Consider the following 12,804-nt stretch of genomic DNA (forward strand, 5'->3'; position numbering starts at 1 on the left):
AAGAAACATCTATATTTAAAGAAACATAGAAATGAATAGCTCCCCCCCCTTTTTTTTATGGGTGTAAGGTATTTCGATCCCCTCCCCCTGAATTTCTGCCTGTTTGAGCTTCCAGAAATGCTTAATTAAAGCTGTGGAATTTTTTCGATGTACTTTACGGGACCCATAACTAATTTTAAAAACATCCTAAACTATATGAATTTATGCAAATAAATATCAAAAGACAATACCTAGAATTTAATTTTCATGCTTGAGAAGATATAAATAAAAAGTTGAAATCAATGTTATTACATGGATATCAAACTCAAAAGTAGATCCGACAAATTATTCATATTTTTAATTTTCTGGGCTTCGTATCTCCAAGTGAATTCCATATTTCAAAAATCGAGAATTCAATTTAATTTTTAAAATTATTGATGTGGCAGGAACCCCCCCCCCCCCCCACTAAATTTCCGTATTTATGCAGTTAAATCGGCAATTTTAATAGTGATTTCTATGAGGATCACCCTTTTCCTGACCCTCAAAGCGATGATGGTGATGATTATGACGTCTATTCAAAAAGTCTCATTACTGAGAGTATTGAAAATGAGGCAAACCATTATAAAGGCATAAACTATTATACATAACTGGCAGCATTAAAGAAGTGATAAACCATTGTAAAGACATAAACACGTCTCATAAAGAAACTCATCGCTAGGGAACCACGGTAACCAAAGTAAACATTCGGAAAGTGATTGTTGAGGCCCAAAAACCATTGTTGCCGGACAGTTTTTTGCACATTTGGGGCATTTGCCCTAGTCTGACGAAATTTTAAAGTAGCCTATCGTTCAAGTCGGGTCCCATTTGGTATATATGCAAAATGTGGCGACGATCGATCTAAAATTGTAGATTTGTATAGAGAACACACACACACACACACAGAAAATCAATTTTATATATATAGATTTGTCAAACTGGACTTTTTAGCAGGATCATTTCCATTCACACTTTAAAGTCAACGAAAAAAGTGGTTCAAACCTAAAAATGTCTCAGTTTTAGAAAATGCCAGCTTTCAGTCTAAAGCAGTGGTTCCCAACCTTTTTCAGTTTTCAGTCCACGTACCCCCAGTTGGCTCGGTTCCTTTCCGCGTACCCCCAAACAAGAATCCTCCAGACCCCCCCCCCCAATCGGTTTCACCCATTACAATTTTCGAAGAACTTCCAAAAAGGTACATGTTGAATTAAATTAAAAATGGTCTATTTTTTCATTACTTAGCTTTTTTATTTTTCAAGTAAGCAAACAAATTAACACCAAGTTGTGAAAGAAATTAATGTGATGTTTTGGACTGTATTGAATTACAAAGTTTTGAAAAATTATGCTTAAAAGAGTATAAATACAAACTCAAATCCGGTGCTGCGTTCAATTTGCTTCTATATTTGTTTTTGTATATAAGTATACGAAGAGAACGGCCGTTTAACAAGCTCCATGCTCGCAATCGGCAACAAAAACATTATGGCTTTTCTGGAAAGTTCACTGTATTCGCTATGGTGACGAGCCCGAAAACTGACTAAAACGTTGTGAAGGATGTCCATGTCTTCACACAACAATTTAAACAACCTGTAGTTGGTAGAATTCACCTTGACAAAGTTGACAACCTTGACCGCTTCATCAAGAACGTTTCGCAAATTTGAAGGCAACGGTTTTGACGCAGGGCCGTGAATATAGCAGTGAGTCCATTTCATTTTGGGAGCGACTTCTGCCACGTGTGCACGACGGCCTGAGTAACAACCTTCCGTGGATCTTCCTCCATCTATTGTGAGCCCGATGCATTTTGACCATTAAATTCTTTTTTCAAGGGAATAATGATTAATTGCTTCAAAAAAGTCTTTAACAGTCGTACGACCCCTTCAATGGGTGACAAATAAAAAGATTTTCAAAGTACTTGGCAATTACAAGTAGCACAGAATATTGCGCAACGTCGGTACTTTCGTCGACTTAGATAGGAAAAAAATTCACAACCTTTGACGTGGCTTATGGCTGTGCTCTCAACATCGTCTGACATGCCCTGTATTCTTCGAGCCACCATATTATTTAACAGAGATATTAAACTCATTATAAGAGAGCATTTTCCTCTGCAAAACATGCATCTGACGGCATATTTTCACCACTAGTGTGATTTTTTCCTCGTCTTGCAATACGATAGCTAATGCAGTAAGAGGTTTTAGTAGCTTTGGCAGAATCGCTTTTGGAAGATTCAAAACATGTTTTCACGTTTACAGGTGCACAGTACTTCGTTTCGGTGTTTCAGTCCTCTTCCGCGCAGATCTAGTTTTCAGTCACTAATCCATAGCGCAAATCACGTTAGTAGTAGGTGCTCAATTGACAAGTTGACGTAAAAAATTAAGATTAACATGCACACATCTCAATACACACGCCCACAAAAAAGTTAAACGCAACACAAATTAATTTTTTTGTTTTAATGCAGAGTCCAGCATGCATCAACAATCAAATCTAAAATGCCGAAGAAAAGTGAGTCGAGAGGAATGAATTCACGAATCCCGATCATAGTTTGGGCGAGAGGAGGGAAGGTCGGACCTTCCAGCGAACGCAACCCCTCTGTTATAGAAGATTTTATTGATAGGGAAGAAGTCAATATATTACAACTGATAATATTAGTAAAAACCTCTACGTACTTTTAAAAATTATTTTTAATGTTTTTAATTATTTTGCTCTTTTTGAGATTGATGGCTGCCATTACCATTTTCTTTTCACGTACCCCTTCTTCAGAGAAATTTCCCCCACCCCCCCACAACTCAATCCATAGGCTGCTATGTTATACGCGTAGCTTATATCGCCTCACTTCAACCTTTCCATCACCCACTTCGGGAAACACTGGTCTAAAACCTAAACCCAGGGCTCCCACTCATCCTACTTTTGTCCTACTTTTTCGGTTTTGTCTTACTTTTCCTACTTTTTTACCAAATCCTATCGACAAAATTTGTGTAATTGATTTTAATTGAGCAGGAAATTATTGATATATTGCCAAATATTACAAATGTTGGAGAATGCAATTAATGATTCTGCCAAAGCAGAAATTGTATAATTTTTAAGGTAATTTGGAAAAGTGGGGGGGGGGGGGGTGTATGTGGACCATTTAATTGATAAATTTTTCATTTGCTTAGTTTGAGGGTTCAAGTATAGTAGTCATTAAAAACTTCTGTCTAGATGGAAAAATAATTTTGTATTTATTACTTCATGGTCTTGGACAGTAACTTTCATCATTCAAAATTATGGTGCAAATAGATGAAGCAACAGTTTGCATTTGAAAGCAGTTGCATACGTAGGCCTATTATAGGTTTGGTGATTCTGATGCTACCCAATAGCACTCAGTTGTCTTCTGTATTTTTAAGGCATGAAGAGGCATAAACAATATTTACAATGCTCAGCAAAGAGCTAGAAATGGAAGTGCTTCATTTGTCAAAAATGATTACACTGGCATTGAACAGTAAAATGTGAACAAAACAGTGAAATTTTAAAAAATGATGAACAACACACTAAAACTATCTGGTTCACCTTGCCGTATTTACGTCGGATCTTGTAATTTACACATTTTGCATTGTGCTTTTGAAAGTGGTCTCGAAGGTGCATCATTCTTAAAAAACTTACATCTTCGAAATTTGCTGTGTCTTGTCGAAGAGAGTTGATAAGCTCTTCACTTTGGAAGACTCCAAAAAAGAATGTAATATATATGAGGAGAGACAGCAAAGAATTATCTGTGGTTGCTAGTGCACTGTTTTGGCCAAAAATTGGTTTTGTAACCAAGCCATTTGTCATTTTGTTTTAGCTTGACTGAAATAGTGCTAGGGGAAAAAAAGTTAATTAAAAAAAATTTTTTTTAGGAATTTTTTCCCATTATGCTATGATTATGTTGTCTAAGGGGGGTTACCCTCCCCCATCCTACTTTTTTTAGTCCTGTGCTTTCCTACTTTTTCTCATTTTTTGAGTGGGAGCCCTGCCTTAAACCTCATGGGGAAAATATAGAGTATCTGCATATGTTGTGTTGTGACGATGAAAAACAATACCTCGGTTTCAGAACTGAAAAACACCAGTGGGAAAGCGTGGTTTGATGTTTGTCCAAAATTGGTTCAAAACCTGGTACTCCCAATGGAAAATCATGTATTTGATGCTATAAAAATCAATGGCAATAACATAAGTTACTAAAATTACTTGTATCATTTTTCTAAAAAAGAGTATTTAATATTTGTGCTTTAACTTTTGTAGCATGTAATTTTATTGTCTTCACTATAATTTAGCAAATAAGCAAGATTTATGTTTTGTCTTTGTTATGTGTTTTTTGTTTGGCTTGGGAATCCTGCACAAAATTTATAAAGCCTGACAATTTACATTAAATAACTTAAAACTCAAAATTAGTGTTGCGCCTAAACTTTTGCGATGCATTGTAGAGTTCACTTATAATTTTCAGCAATAAAGAAGCCAGTGAATTTCTAAGATGTTTTGATTGCTGTCTTTAAAGTACATATGCATAAACATTGACTGTGGATTGTGTTTGGGTTGGTTACCAAATCTCGAAAGAAAGAAAAACATGTGCGGTGAATGCATGAATCTAAGTCTGAAGTAATGTTTTGATATGTTGCTTGGAAAATATACTTATTTGATTATTCTATCTGCATTTTTATTAAAATCCTTGCTTCAAATGAACTAATCCGTGATGGAATCAGTGGTGTCAGTTTGTTATTAATGACTAACATATTTATGAAAAGCATAAACATATGAGCATTTATTTGATGCAGTTCAACACATGGACTAAAATGAATACCCCATTGTGTATCATGTGGCGTAAAATCTTTAGGGAGACTTGAAATTTGAGTGTTTTAGACAATATTTGATAAACAAAAAGGCCATTGAAATCATGTCCTGCATATAATCTACACTTACAAATTTTCATAGTTTGAAGAAGAATGATATTTATCTTATAATTTCCAGCGTTGTATAATTTGTACCTGTGAATCTCATCGACCAATAATGAAATCTTGGATGAAAGAGGTAGTTGGTCCTGGTTTTTTTCAAAATATCTGTTTTTATTCCAACCGGTCAAAAGAAGCTGCAGATAAGACATAGCTGTCTATAAATCTGCGTTAATAATTTTTTTTTTTATGCACAATCAACAAAGCTATATACAAAAAAAATTGTGGTTGCTCACCAGGTAAATCTGATTGCTGACTTCTGTTTCACATGAAATGTCGATAAAATTATGCATCAGTGTTTGAAAGTTTGCTTTTAGATTTACTTATATTTGACTGGGATTTTCACTTCATATTTGTGACACCCTTGAAAATTTTTTAATCTATCATTGTACTTCTGCCCAATCTCAAGATTCTTTGGCACAGAGTTGGCAAGTTTTTGCCGCAGTGGAAAAAACCGTGGTAAAATCCTCTTCGGAAAAAATAGTTTTTGCCACAATTTTGTCAGTGGCAAAAATTTATAGTATTGAAAAATTAGATTTATGTTTCAAATTTTATGAATAAATAATTATAAAACCTCATACTTATCAGTTTTTTATAACAAATTTAGGTGATTACAAGTTCAGACCTGCCAACTCTCCCGATTTAGGCGGGAGACTCCGAATTTTTCATCCTTCCTCCCGCTCTCCGGATTTGTTAAAATTTCTCCGGATTTTGGCAGAAAATTAGATTTCACGTTGTCGTGGCATCAATAATTACCGTCGTCGTTAGGGGAAAACACCTGTAGAGGACAGTCGTAGTCATTTTCATCGAGCAGCCGTAAAAAAAGTCTTTGTGACCGCATTTTTAAGCAACTGGCAAAGACGCGACTTTGTTTTCGTAGCATTTATCGGCAATCATTTATCAGGGGCATGACGTTTGTTGCTGAAATTCCTGTATAATCATTATTGTATTCCATTAACAGCCACGGGGTAAATGCGTTTTTTCGTCCGCAGCTTTGTAATTTGAATTTTTTAAAACGTTTTTTCCGATTAAACATCTTCAGAAGGAAAATATAAAACTTTAAGCTATATACAGCTAAATATAAAGCTTTTAAGAATTAATATAACCAAGATTATCAATCACTGATAGCATCCACGAAAGGAAACACATACTTTATGAACAGGATGTAGATATCATTTCTCTATTCTGCATGGAAAGAATGGCATAGAATTATATTCTTCTCAGGGGCAATGCAGAACGTGCCTTGGGGGGGGGGAAGAGAATGTAACTTTTTCTTTTATTAAAAAATATTTATTAAAAGAAAATGTTATGGATTTTTTTTTTGATCGAGTCTATGAGTGTCGAGGGGGGGGGGGCTACTCCCCTCGGGAGAATCTCCGGATTTCTGGATTTCAAAAGGTGGCACGTCTACAAGTTTCACATGTTTTTTTTTTTAATTTTTTTATTAAAAATAATATTTTGTAATTGAAAAGCTTGGTATGTCTTGAGAAAAATAATAATTTTTGCCTGGCAAAAACCCAATCCTGCTTTGGCATCGCCCTGAATTCCCATTACACTAGTTGAGAGCAACAGCTGTATTAACTTATTTCTATGTACAAAATTTATTTTCTCAGAACATGCCTGTGACTGGTGTCACAGCACCATGTTTGTGAATCATATGATTTGAGTTATGCTGTTTTTGTTTTGATTTTATCAAAATTGTAAGTAATGGATATCCTGTTTTTTTTTTTGTGGGGTTTTTTTTGGTTTTTTTTCTATGATAGATGTTACTTGAAGCAAAGAAAGCATTTCAGAATATGCCTACTCTTGTAGAAATAGACATAGCTGATGTAAGTTATTGTCTTTTTTACTTCACAAATTTTCTAAGATTTCTCATAAATATTATATCGTGATTATAATAAGCAATTTTTGAGAAAGTATAATCCTCTGGCTGCAAAAATTTATTTCCATATTATTTGTTAATATCACTACAGGAGCAGGAGTTCACTGTGTGTGGTGACATTCATGGCCAGTATTATGATCTACTTAACATATTTGACAAAAACGGACTGCCTTCTGAAACGAATCCATATGTATCCTTTTTTTTTTTTTAATTTGAATAGTTGCTTTGTAATTGTAATTATATTTCTTATAGTCTCCTTTTGATGCATATTTTTTTACTTTCTTACATTGATTTTATTTCTTAATACAAATATACCTCAATAATACAACTTGGTATAAATTTTTGCTTGATACGCAGCCTATGACCATATTTTTTGGTGTAAGCGATGCATTAGTGTATCTGTCATACCTTTCCAGGATAAACTTTCATGTAATTACTGTTTATTGCATTCTGGAAAGGAATATTTATTGTCTAATGCTCATAATTAGACTTAACATTTGGCAATTCTTATGCCAACCAAAATAGAAAAGGTTCATGAACATAATTTTTGAGAATCACATGAAATGAGAATTTAGTAATCACATGAAAATTTTGGGCACTGATTTCAATTTTTTAAAATTTGCTATAGCAACATGATGCCTGGGATTCGCCAAGCCCTGGTGTACACAAACACACACAAGTCTTTCTAAACTTCATGAAAATACTGTGCAGCTAGATTGGAATGAAATAATATTTGATATTTTCTGTTTATTTATTATTTTATTTCTCAAAGGTGCAAATAAATGGGGAAAAATTCTTTCCTTAATAGACGTTTTCACATAAATTATTCTGATTAAAGCACCACAAGCTTATTGAATTGAGGAAAATGACTTGTTTCTAATCTGGTATCCAGGATAGTTTCTTGACTCTATTTCACAGCTGTTCAATGGCGATTTTGTTGACAGGGGGTCGTTCTCTGTTGAATGTATTTTTACTCTTTTTGGCTTCAAGCTTTTGTATCCAGAACATTTTTTTATGTCTAGAGGTAAGTATTTGATATAAAGTCTTTATTTTCATTCATGTTATTATTCATTTGTGTTTACTGCTTTCTTTCAAAACTGCTACATAATCTATATTCACATGGCTTAAAAAAGAATTTGAGATTTTAGAGTTGAATTCCATGGAAACAAGTCATACTTAGGGCAGAATTTTGTATTTATATATATTTTTTTCTATGGGTAAAAAGCTTATTTTGCTTGCAGCCTGATGGAGATTGAATTTATTTCATCAAAATGTGAATAATATTTAGTTTCTGGATTGCTTCTTCCTGTTTAACAAATATGTCTTGGGAAGTCGTGTGTAATCAACCACATTTGCTTCTATGACAGCGTGACTAAGGCTTTGGGAAAAAGCAAAAACATCAATGTTTTTTTATCTTGATTTCCAGAATGGATTTGATCTGGTCCAACATTGTAAACTCTTGAAGCGTTTACATGAGGTTAGGAGCAACTTGTTGAATTCAACAGACTCCTGGTAGAGAGAGATAAATCACAGCAGGGTGTAATGAATGGGGGATTCTCTGATTGGACAGGTGTCACAAGTAGAGTTGCTTGAGGAAGTGTCCTTGGGCCAGATACTTTTTCCCTTTTTTGACAATAAACTTGATCAGGATATGGATGGGCCCCGAAGCAGAATATGCCGAAATCTGCAACATATGTTGCAGAACAATTACTGCTTCTGCAGTACACTCTGGAAGAATTTTGAGGAAAAGTGTAGAAAATGGTAATGTGATGATTTTTAACGCAAAAAATTTCCAGTCAGGATAGGGCTCATTGCAGAACAATGCAAAACTTTCTGCTTTGGGGTGGATGGGATTGTTAGCGAATTTGAATTTGCAGATGATGCTGAGTTAGTGTGGGTAGTCGGAATTCAGGCGATAGGGAGTTGCTCTAGCCCAGTGGTTTTCAACTTTTTTGATATCACGGCCGCGCAAATGATTTTTTCATGACTCGAAGGCCCGGTCTTGAGTAGTCATACAAAATTTAAAATACACTGCTGGCCACCCAAATTGCAACACCGAGAAAGACAAGAGATATCGCAACAATATTTATTTTGTAGATAACATGTTGACCAAGCATCAAATGATTAAATTTATAGACTTCTGTGAAGTGTGGTTCCTGCCAAAATCAGTAGCCAGAGTAGCCGCCATTGTTGGAGATCACCGCTGCCACACGCCTCGGCATTGATTCAAAGAGACTTTGGATGTGTTCTTGGGATACAGCAGACCAAGCAGCTTCCACGCGTTGCCAAAGTTGATCTGGTGTGGCAGCTGGGGATGTAATCTGGGTCAATCGTTGAGCAACCATGGACCACATGTTTTCTATCGGCGAAAGATCCGGAGAGCGAGCTGGCCAGGGAAGCAATTCAATCTGGCGATTGACGAAAAACCTTTGGACAATGCGTGCCACGTGTGGTCGCGCATTATCCTGTTGAAATATGGCTGTGGGCAAGCCCTGAAGGTAGGGTAGGACAACTGGCTCCAACACCTCGGAGATGTAGCGCTGGCTTTTTAAAGTACCGGCAATGCGTACTAGAGGAGTGCGGGAGTGATATCCAATACCGCCCCATACCATAATACCCGGTGCAGGACCACTGTGGCGGTGCATAACGCAGCTGTTCAGCATCCTCTCTCCACGGTGTCTCCAGACTCGAATCCGACCATCATGGTGTTGCAGACAGAAGCGTGACTCGTCAGTAAAGACAATTTCATTCCATTGTGCCGTTCACATCCTTCTTTCATCGCACCATTGGTGGCGGAGACGTCTGTGGTTCTGCGTCAAGGGTAGACGAAGCAATGGACGTCTTGCGGACAGACCACTCTGCTGTAAACGGCGTCGAATGGTACGCGCAGACACTGGATGATGCGGTACAGACTGAATGTGCTGTGCTATGGTTCGTGATGTGGCTGAGCGATCCGTCACTGCCATACGCACAATACGCCTGTCATCACGTGAAGTGGTGCACTGAGGTGGATGCGATCGAACACGTCGGTCCGTCGTACCCTCCTGCATAAAACGATCACATATCCGCATTACAGTTGTTTGGTTTCGTCCAACACGACTACCGATTTCCCTGAAAGATAATCCACAATCTCGGTAGGCCACTATCCTTCCTCTGTCGAACTCGGATACTTGATCAAAAGATGATCGCTGTTTTCTACGAGGCATAATTGATCGTTTTTTTGAAAAAACCACAAGAAAAACACAATTGCCGTACTTCAAATCGTCGAAATGTCCAAGCCTTAAATAGCGCTTTGAAGTGGCGCCACAGGCTCGCGTGATGTGCGTCTGCGCTGAAATTCTAATCATTTGCATATCTCACCTCCGCTAATGCATGTTGTAAATTTCATATTATTTGCATGCTTCCTTCAGGGTGTTGCATTTACGGTGGCCAGCAGTGTATTTCAGAAACATAAAGTAATTATACGAACTTTAAGTACAGTAATCGTAAACTATTAATAAGTAATTCCGCATTATTTATTAACTCAAATAATTAATGAAACAAATCAAATTTCTAATTACACATACATCGCTTAATAGGTATCGATTTATTTACGTGTTTAGTGAGGGATGTTAACGTGCTCGAATTTTTTATTGAGTAAGAAAGGTGAGATAATTGCTTTAAACATATTATTCTATGGCTTAAAAATACATACATTCTCTCTCTCCAGGGCTCGGCACGGGTCACTTTTTTCACTAAAAGTCACTTTTTTAGAAACTAGTCACTTTTATTACGTATTTCCTGGCCCAGGTCACTTTTTCCATTTTTTTTAGCAAAAAAACCTTGGTCTCGCACGTTTTTCTGCTGTCAGTGTTTTTCTTTTCTTCAAGGAAGAACTTTAATGGTTCAAGGTCGCTAATTTTCTACCTCCCTTCATTGAACTACGATCGTTAGCTCCCTTCCCATAGAACCCCTATACATGGAGGCGTCTTATCTTCCCGGGAGCATACCGTGTGACATCAGCATAACTTGATTTCAAGGCGCTTGGAAAGAAAGCTCCTTGCTTAAAGAGTCATTTTATGGAAAAGCCGGTCGGAAAAAAATAGCGTTAAAGGCGTACTTACAACAAAGAATCCCCCCCCCCCCCACTACCATTCTTTCTTATTTCCCCACGCATGCTCACTCGTTGTTTCATTTTCATCTTATTTTAAAATTGATCCTTTATTTTATTTGTTTTAAAAAGTTTTAGTCCTAAGGGCCAAATTCCTTTCTTGGAGCATCGAGCAAGTTACATTAGTTGTTTGTTCTATCGTTACTTTTGTTAATTTTTTTTAATATTTGAAATGACGATTTAAGAGAGCCCGTGCAGTAATTAACTTACGCGCAGCTGGAGAATACCAAAGCACGTATGTGGCCAAGGTTAAAGAAGCTCGCAAGTATTTAGAATTTACTTACAATAAAAAAAATCATCCGACTGAAAATCGCGATCTATCTAGAAATAAAATTTGTACTATATTTTTCTAACTGGATTTAAATCTCAGCAAGAAACCTAGCCCCAGGTATGATCGAAAGGAGAACTGTTTATGAAAAGATCACAGAATCCTACAATTCAACGTTTAGTTTAACACAAGGGTTTCCAAATCAGATGAAAATTGGTCATCAGGCTGATAAAAACTCGGTTAACGTGCATGCCAGCCGTAAATAGAGGCAGATTTAACGGTGGGCACATCGAGCACGCCTCTGACTCCTACTTTACACTTTTTTTCTTTTTTCCTAATTTAAGGGGCCTAATATTAATTTTTTTTTTATGCCCGGAGCCGTCACCAACTGACCTTTATCTGCTTCTGGCCGTAACTTAATTTAGAGCATCTTCACGATACTGATTGTTGACTTAATATCGGTGTTGTGTAAAAAACTTATTAGAAGTTAATTACTTATTAGTTACTTATTAAGTAGTTATTAAAACGTTTTTGTCTCGAGTCGCTGTTATGACCGCGATAGGAGAGAGCGGGTCTGGTTCCACGGGTGTTGAACGAGGAAGGGTGCCAGGGTGCAGAGTTTACTCTTTTTCCGTTAAAAAAATGGATACCGGCCCCGGGCGATAGTGGATCTGATCATGGCTACATACCGTGATCAGATCCAAAACTGGGAGTGGGGGGGGGGGGCAATGCCTCGAACGACATTTTTGATGGAATGGTATATTTAAGAAAACACAATTAAATTTCTTTGCAAAATTATCGAATTTCATAGTCAAGGGGCAGTAAAATTACGTTTCCCCTCCAGAAAAAAATATCGTATTATGACCATGGTAAATCGGGTGTCTCGGATGGGGGCAAGTTCACTGGTTTTGTTCGTTGAAAATTGCGGGAGGAGTCGGAGCTAACGTGGTGACTTTTTTTCGCTCTAAAATAGGTAACCCTTACAGCAGCATCCATAAACTCTGTATCAACCGCATTTATAAACCCTGTATGTCGTTGACAGGGCTGTCTTAAGAGTATCATGGGCCCCCGGGCCAATTGATGTTTCGGAGGCCCTACCAAACATTCTCGAAAATTTCAACCAGCTCTCATTTTTGTGAGGCCCCTCTTTGCTTGAGGCCCCCGGGCAGTGCCCAGGTGGGCCCATGCCTTAAGACGGCACTGGTCGTTGATTCGATTTTTGTGTTCATTTTATCCTAATTTTCCGTATTTTCCGATATATTTCTATCGATTTTCGCATATTAGGTTGATTCATATTATAAATTATATATTTTTTTGTAATTTTATGTGCCCTTTGTCAGCCATCTTGAATTGACCGCCACAAAACGGTGATTGATTGGCGCGGAAAAAGTCGCCACGTTGGTGCTTACAAGATTCATGGGAAATTTACCGGGGAAGGCTGCGGAGTCTTTTTCTGTTAAAAATTACGGGTGGAGGGGCCAAAATTATACTGTTTCTGGGTAAAGGAGTAAATGTTTTTTTTGCAGGGGTGTATGTGTTG

At 37.0% G+C, this 12,804-nt stretch overlaps 1 protein-coding gene across 1 annotated transcript in view; it reads left to right on the top strand.

The window, feature by feature from the left end:
• Window positions 1-12,804, top strand: part of PpD3 (protein phosphatase D3) — a 102,889-nt gene that overhangs the window by 45,469 nt on the left and 44,616 nt on the right. The window contains exons 7-9 of the mRNA XM_089238530.1: window positions 6,728-6,793; window positions 6,938-7,036; window positions 7,765-7,870. Coding sequence (XP_089094656.1) covers window positions 6,728-6,793; window positions 6,938-7,036; window positions 7,765-7,870 — 271 coding nt within the window. The remainder of the gene's footprint in view (window positions 1-6,727; window positions 6,794-6,937; window positions 7,037-7,764; window positions 7,871-12,804) is intronic.

This window comes from Pholcus phalangioides, unplaced genomic scaffold, assembly GCF_987345545.1.
Source record: "Pholcus phalangioides strain wild (caught in Gottingen) unplaced genomic scaffold, Ppha-v1.0 ptg000010l_1, whole genome shotgun sequence".
Taxonomy (NCBI): Eukaryota; Metazoa; Arthropoda; class Arachnida; order Araneae; family Pholcidae; genus Pholcus; species Pholcus phalangioides.